Genomic DNA, 7,837 nt, shown 5'->3' with positions numbered 1-7,837 from the left:
GAGATGCATTCAGGATTTAGGAAGAGGACTGTGAATTCAACGTTAGACAGAAATACAATACGATATCACTTAGAATAGAAGAGAGGATTAGACAGTGGGATGGAGACCAGATGAAACCACTACGTAATTCATTAAATGCATTAATAAATAAATATATAGTTATTTACATTTGTATGACATTTAATATATATATATTATTAAAAACATAATACATTACATGAGATGGGCCGGAAAATCGGAGCAGCGGGAGCGGTACTGCAGTCGCTTTACCGCACCGTTGTGACGAAAAGGGAGCTGAGCCAGAAGGCAAAGCTCTCTGTCTACCGGGCCATTTTCGTTCCTCCCCTCACCTATGGTCATGAAGGATGGGTCATGACCCAAAGAACCAGATCGCGGATACAAGCGGTCGAGATGGGTTTTCTCCGCAGGGTGGCTGGTGTCTCCCTTAGGGATAAGGTGAGAAGTTCGGTCATCAGGGAGGGACTCGGAGTTGAACCGCTCCTCCTTCGCGTCGAAAGGAGCCAGTTGAGGTGGTTCGGGCACCTAGTTAGGATGCCACCTGGGCGCCTCCCTAGGGAGGTGTTCCAGGCACGTCCAGCTGGGAAGAGACCAAGGGGTAGACCTAGGACCAGGTGGAGGGATTATATCTCTTCGCTGGCCTGGGAGCGCCTTGGGATCCCCCAGTCAGAGCTGGTTGATGAGGGGAAAGGAACGTTTGGGGCTCTCTGCTGGAACTGCTACCCCCGCGACCCGACCACGGATAAGCGGGAGAAGATGGATAGATAGATGGATAATACATTAATTAATACAAAAACATTTTTAGAAATAGTTTTAAATATATATTTTTTAAATGTATACTTGTTTGTGTTTTTGTTGGCTCAAAACGGTCTGTAGGGACTTTCAACTTGGGTTCACGTCCCCATTGGACCAGTGTGGACTGGTCACTGCCAAGGTGCCCTTGAGCAAGGAACCGAACCCCCACCGTTGTACAATAACTGCCCACTGCTCCCAGTACTATGGGTTAAATGCAGAGGTCCAATTTCACTGTGTGACAAAATAAAGAGGGTTTCATCCTCCAATTCTCTCCCTCTACCAATAAGTGAAAGCTACACTGAATGTATAACACGAGTCCAGCCACACTGAGACCTTTCATTAGTAACTGTTTTTATTCTGAAACCATGGTGACTTCATGTTTCTAAAATTAAGCTTCCTTTTAAAGTCTGCAGTCTGACGGCTCCATGATTAGCATTTTCCAGATAGTGCTGGTTTATTTTCTTAATGAGTCACAACAATACTGATTCAGTCTGAAAGCATGTTGCGTTGGATATTTCTGGATGCTTTTTCTGGACCTGTATTTCAGCCAACAGGCGGAAATGAGGTTACTTTGTTTTTCAAAGCGTACCACAAGTTTTAGCCAAGTTCTTGCCTTTTAAGGCAGCTATTTTTAAGTGACATGTAGTAATGGCAGAAACCTCTCGAGGACATCAGATATTTGTCCCATAGTACAATTGGGATGGATTTCAAAGAGAGCTAACAGTGAGGTGTAAAAACAAGATTTACTTTAATACAGAAGAGGTGACATCCTTTCAAGTCAATAGAATAGCAAAATGAAATAGTCTTTAATACTAAATTCATATAAAAATTAGAATACTACAATAACCATGAGTCTTAGCAACCACAAATGCGGGAACTCTTCAGGCATTCAAGTTCAGAAACATCATTACAAATCAAGCATTACAGTCTTTGTGTCTGAATTTAAAAAAGGTGAAAACTGCTGAGGTTTTAAATCCTCTTTCTTCTTCTCTGTTTCCTTTTCCTGCAGCTAAACTACCCGAACCAACGACTACAAGTCCTCCGATGATGCCCACTGAATCTACAACTGAACGCCCCAAAACCACTCCAACACCCGGACCAGCCTTCATCCCAGAAAGAACCACTCCAACACCCGGACCAGTCTTCATCCCAGAAAGAACCACTCCAACACCTGGACCAGCCTTCATGCCAGAAAGAACCACTCCAACACCCGGACCAGCCTTCATGCCAGAAAGAACCACTCCAACACCCGGACCAGCCTTCATGCCAGAAAGAACCACTCCAACACCCGGACCAGCCTTCATGCCAGAAAGAACCACTCCAACACCCGGACCAGCCTTCATGCCAGAAAGAGCTGAAATCCAAACCGAAGATCCCGTTACATATTCCAAACACACCTCCGCTCAGACTCTGGCCCCCGGGACCCCCACTCCAATGTTCATAGACTACGACGTTCCACTTTTCAACCCCAACGTATTAGAGGCGTTACCAGGTAGAGGAGACACTTTGCCCCCCATGAAGCTGCCTCCGTTACCGACCACCCGCTTGCAGCCTCCACAACTCGATATCTCCCACGGGGGGGAGGAGGGAGGCAGAGTGGGGTCCGGCAGTGAAAGTGGGGAGGGAGGAAGCAGCGAGGGAAGCTACAGTGGGGCGATGGTGACCCCGGGACAAGGGTGGGAGGAAACCACAACGAGACCAAGTTCCCTTCTTGAAATTACCCCAGAAACCACATCGAGACCAAGTTCTCTTCCAGGCATCACATCGAGACCAAGTTCTCTTCCAGGCATCACATCGAGACCAAGTTCTCTTCCAGGCATCACATCGAGACCAAGTTCTCTTCCAGACATCACATCAAGACCAAGTTCTCTTCCAGGCATCACATCGAGACCAAGTTCTCTTCCAGGCATCACATCAAGACCAAGTTCTCTTCCAGGCATCACATCGAGACCAAGTTCTCTTCCAGACATCACATCAAGACCAAGTTCTCTTCCAGGCATCACATCGAGACCAAGTTATCTTCTGGAAATCACCCCAGAAACCACACAGAGACCATTGCATCTTCTTCCAGAGACCCTCACCCCTGAACCAAGCGTACCAGCCAGCACCAGAGAGGGGGGTCAGCAACCCGCTGTTGTTTATAAAGAGGACGTCACCCCAGGAACTACATCCACGTTTAAGATCGACCATTCGCTGGCCATTCCTGTGGACAGGGAATCCTCTTCAGGCAATACGTCCATCCATCTCATCATCGTCAACATGAAGGACAGAAACCAATCAGGTGAGTTCAAGGAAAACTTAATCCACTAAAATACTGTCATACTTAAGATAAGAGATAAGACAAGATAGAACTTTATTGATCCCAATTTGGGAGATGGTTGTGTTGCAGCAGCAGCATATGAGACATGGCATTGTACAATAAAAAGTTCTTAAAGTGTTCCACTCACTTCTGGAAGTGTATTCCTCAATTCCTTTGCGTTTTCACCTGATGTATAAAGAGCTGCTGATTGCCACCAATGTTGTTTTTTTACTGCAAACAAAGTGGTAAATGGTATGGCCAACTTCTGATATGATTGACAGTTAATTACCCACTGGTTTAACACAGTGACCATGACGTTAATACAGATTCTTTAAACATCAGTATAGATGCTGTGGGATTCCCAGTCGTAGTGTCATTAATGTAGAAATAGGGAGGACAGTAACCAGATTTTCCCAACAGTCCAACCCTAACCCTAAGAGTCTTCTGTTTGACATGTCTTTCCAAAACTACTCTATATTAATATTTCCATCACGTTTACTTTGACGTAGTTCCCCTCCCCCACTTATACTTTCCCATTTGTCAGATGAATCTGTCATGGAGAGTATTTATCTTTCTGCTCGACCTCAATTTTTGTTTCTGTTCTGTTGAGGACTTGTGCTGCTGCTTCGGATTTGTTTGCTGTCTTCTTAGGGAACAGCTACAGGTCTTGCATGCTGACAGACTCTCACACACACAAACACACACACTTAGCAGAGCCAGATGTGGAAAAAGCTATGAAGTCAGTCATGCCCCCGCTCAGCGTATTGTAAACACATCCCAGAGTCTCCAGGCGGGAAACGCAGCCTCATGAATAGTCAGATATATCAGAGCAAATACTCTTTCACTTCACCTTCTTTCTCTTTCTCACAAAGGCACACTGGTGGTCCCATGGGGGGATTGGGGGGATTGGCCTCCTCTAACGGGCTTTGTGTTGTGTAGAAAGAGCCAAACAAACCACAAATGTTTGACCCTAATTATCTTTTCTCCAGGGAGCTGCCTGAATAGCCGTAACTAACAACTTCTCAAACACAGTCCCTACATTTGTCTGTATTTGTTTTATTACCTCCATGGATGCAACAGGCATGGGACCAGGGGTCACAGGGGTCACAGGGGTCACAGGGGTCCATCATGTCTGAGAGAAGTGGCTGTTACTGTTCTTAAACCTTGGTACCTTTGCTTTAAAGATTACAGAAAGTATAGATAAATAAATGATCTGTCAGTCCAGTCATTGTTTCGCTTTAGAGAAAGAAATGTTTTAGTCTCTGGAAGCCGAAAACTGTATTGGCTTGTCAAGGTTCAGAAACATTTCTTGAATTGTGTGACTTTTTAATTGGATTTTTACGATTAAAATCATGATATTATTCATTTAATTTGGCCAAGTTAAGATACAGCTGCTTTATTTGAGTTTAGTGCTGCACCAAATGGTTATTTTCACTATCGCTGATCTTTGTAATAAACCGTTTTTGTCTCTAAAATTTCCAAAACTAAGCGTGACTTGTTTTGTGGTCGATCAACACTCAAAGTTACTCAGTTTACATAATATCAAATAGGGAAAAGTGTCAAACCCTGTCAATGGAATATATAAAGCCACAAAAACGTTGGTACATTAATTATCTCTGGGTCGACTCTGTTTCGCTACTAGAGCAAGAAATACCTCTTTATTATCTGCATTTTGTACTAATATGTCCGTGTCCTGTTGTTTTCCAGTGGATGACATCCTGGACATCTTGAGCCAGCCTCAGTCTCAGTTCAATCAGATCACACACTTCTCTCAGATGAGCGGTGAAGGTGGGCAGGGCAGCGGAGACTCCCATCCCTTCGACGTTTCTCCCATCAACCTGCCTCCAACCGTCAGATTCATCAACGGAAAACATCAGGTATTGTCCAGAGGAGGAAGAAGTACTCAGATCTTGTACTTGAGTAAAAGTAGAAGTACTCAGATCTTGTACTTGAGTAAAAGTAGAAGTACTCTGATCTTGTACTTGAGTAAAAGTAGAAGTACTCAGATCTTGTACTTGAGTAAAAGTAGAAGTACTCAGATCTTGTACTTGAGTAAAAGTAGAAGTACTCAGATCTTGTACTTGAGTAAAAGTAGAAGTACTCAGATCTTGTACTTGAGTAAAAGTAGAAGTACTCAGATCTTGTACTTGATTAAAAGTAGAAGTACCAGAGTGTAGGAATACTCTGTTACAGTAAAAGTCCTGCATTCAAAATGTTCCTCAAGTATAAGCAGAAATGTATTATCATCAAAATATAGTTAACCTGTTGAGCTTAACGGGCTTTTTTTCTTCACGAAACTGTGTCTCAGGGCTTCTTAAAATGTAATAAACTATGAATGTGTCATACTCACTTAACGGGAAGAAACTAAGCTAACTGACGATATTAACCATTTTTACTGAAACAGAACACAAGGTTTGCATCAATCTTGATACAGGGCAGTGTTGGGTGTAACGCGTTATAAAAGTAACAGAGTTACAGTAATGTATTACTTTTTGCTGTAACGAAGTAATGTAACGCATTACTAATGACATTTGGGTAATATACTACCCGTTACAATTCTCAGTAACGCAGTTACAACACATTTTAACCCGAAATTAAATGGTGTTTTGTTTTTTAAGAACATCACGAGACATTCCGACACCAGAGAAAAATTGTGCGGGAAGATTAGCTATCCTGGCGTTTACATGATGTCAGGCGGATCTTGATGAGCCTGAAGGGTGTTCTTTTCCCCATTATGACCTGCACATTATCCCGCTTATTACACGGCCAGATACTAAACAAACTAACGACTCGACTCCCAATATTAATTGAAATGATTTTATTGACCTAAAAATTATCGTATTTCTTCCGCTAAGAAAAATAAAAACTCCGTTGCACGGCGCACCGACGGCTGGAACTGCGACAACAACAACTTTACGGCAGCACCGTCCAACTCGGTTCACAGTTTCTGATCCACTAACAAGTCCCTAAACTCTGCAGAGCCCATACCGTGTTCCTGTCAGTGTTCACTTCTCGTCTGTCTTCTTCTGTTCATTTATCTGACGTCCAACACCAGGTCTTTTACCCTCTTTTTACTCTCTCTTTCTTGATCCTCCTTAGCAACGGAATTGACCAATTAGAATCGAGTATTCAACTAAGCCTTGTAATAAAAGTTGTTGGTAGCCTTAAGGGCACACACAGTTGCTGCACTAAACTACATTTAAAAGACCTAGCCATTATGTTTTGGTTATTTTGGTGAAAGTAACTCAAAAGTAATATAAAAGTAGTGTAACTCGTTACATTTCAGAGACAGTAATATTGTAATGTAACTTATTACTTAAAAAAGACAGTAATAAGTCATATGTAATGTATTACATTTTGGAAGTAACTTGCCCAACACTGATACAGGGTACTTATTATATGTTGTAGTTTGGATTGCTAAAGCTTTTAGTCTACCCATCATTCAAGGGTGGTTTTCACTATACAGTAAGTAATGTTTGTTTTTTTGGACGGACAAAATAATGAAAAAATGTTTACTATGGTCAATCTGAATTTACTTTAAAATAAAAAAGAATCTGTATTGATTCTGACTCTTCTACATCCAACTCACAGGTTTATCATTGCTTTGAGAAAAAATATTATTAATTTACCCCTTTTAGAAGTTATGGTAATTTGTTCTGGGAATGTCATTTTCGAGCCTGAGACCTGGAAAACAGGCTCGGAGCTCAACAGGTTAAAGTACCAAACGTAAAAGTAGTCATTGTGCAGATTGGTCCATTTCAGAATAATATATATGATATGTTTTATAATGATTGATCATGAAAGTGTTCTCAAAGCTGGTGAAGGTGCAGCTAGTTTGAATGACTTTGTATACTGCAGGGTAGCTGGTGGATTTACTCCAGGTGGAACTAAAGTCTGACTCAACACTTGATTATATTTCACATCATTCATCCACATCTGTGAAGTAACTAAAGGGATTAAATACATAGTGGAGTAAAAGTACACATCTGAACATGATTGGAGTAGAAGTACAGAGTCGCATAACATGAGGGGCGTTCACACCGAGCTCTTTTCCCACAATAGTTCATGAGAACTCTTTTAGTTCTGATGCGCAGATCGCGTTCACACCGCAATGAGTCCCTGGGGGAGGATTAGGCAAATGAAGCCGCTGACGTCACTTCTTCTTCTTCTGCTTTGGGTTTACTGGCAGGCCGCAAACCACTTCACGGCGTATACTGCCACCCGAAGTCCCCGGCCGGAAGTCCCCGGAGTTGGGGACTGGCTTCAGTAGAAGCTGCTGGGACTCCCAGCAGCTTCTACTGAAGCCATCCGAGTAAATCGCCAGAACGCCGACACCTCCTCATCTCCACCGCTCCCATGTTTTATTTTGTGTTGCCATAAGTTAGTCTCTCTGCGTTTCTGCGCGGGGCTAATGCTAATAATGCTAATGCGAGGATAATAAAATGGCGGCTTCACAAAACTTTTTGGGAGTTCTTCGGGGCGTGGTTTGCAATCCGCCCAGCCAATCAGAAATAGGAACCTTTTTCTCCCACGAAAGTCCCTGCTCTCTAGCAGGGACGGGAAAGGGGGTAAAAAAGGTTCTGATGAACAAATTTTAGTTCCGGCTCTTTTTGGTGTGAACGCAAATATATCTGAGTTCTGATGAACTATTGTGGGAAAAGTACTCCGGTGTGAACGCGCCAATGGAAATACTCAAGAAAAGTACAAGTTAGTTACTTTATACCA

At 42.7% G+C, this 7,837-nt stretch overlaps 1 protein-coding gene across 3 annotated transcripts in view; it reads left to right on the top strand.

The window, feature by feature from the left end:
- The first annotated feature begins 1,826 nt into the window (after positions 1 to 1,826).
- LOC117535466 (versican core protein-like) overlaps positions 1,827 to 7,837 on the top strand; it is a 28,601-nt gene continuing 22,590 nt past the window's right edge. For all 3 annotated transcript variants that reach the window (XM_034199927.1, XM_034199926.1, XM_034199925.1), the window contains exons 1-2: positions 1,827 to 3,094; positions 4,820 to 4,989. In XM_034199927.1, the coding sequence (XP_034055818.1) occupies positions 1,858 to 3,094; positions 4,820 to 4,989 (1,407 nt within the window). In that variant the 5' untranslated portion in view covers positions 1,827 to 1,857. The remainder of the gene's footprint in view (positions 3,095 to 4,819; positions 4,990 to 7,837) is intronic.

Source organism: Gymnodraco acuticeps, unplaced genomic scaffold (genome assembly GCF_902827175.1).
Source record: "Gymnodraco acuticeps unplaced genomic scaffold, fGymAcu1.1, whole genome shotgun sequence".
NCBI lineage: Eukaryota > Metazoa > Chordata > Actinopteri > Perciformes > Bathydraconidae > Gymnodraco > Gymnodraco acuticeps.
The sequence above is the reverse complement of the archived record's forward strand: the minus strand, read 5'-3'. Positions and strand labels throughout refer to the sequence as shown.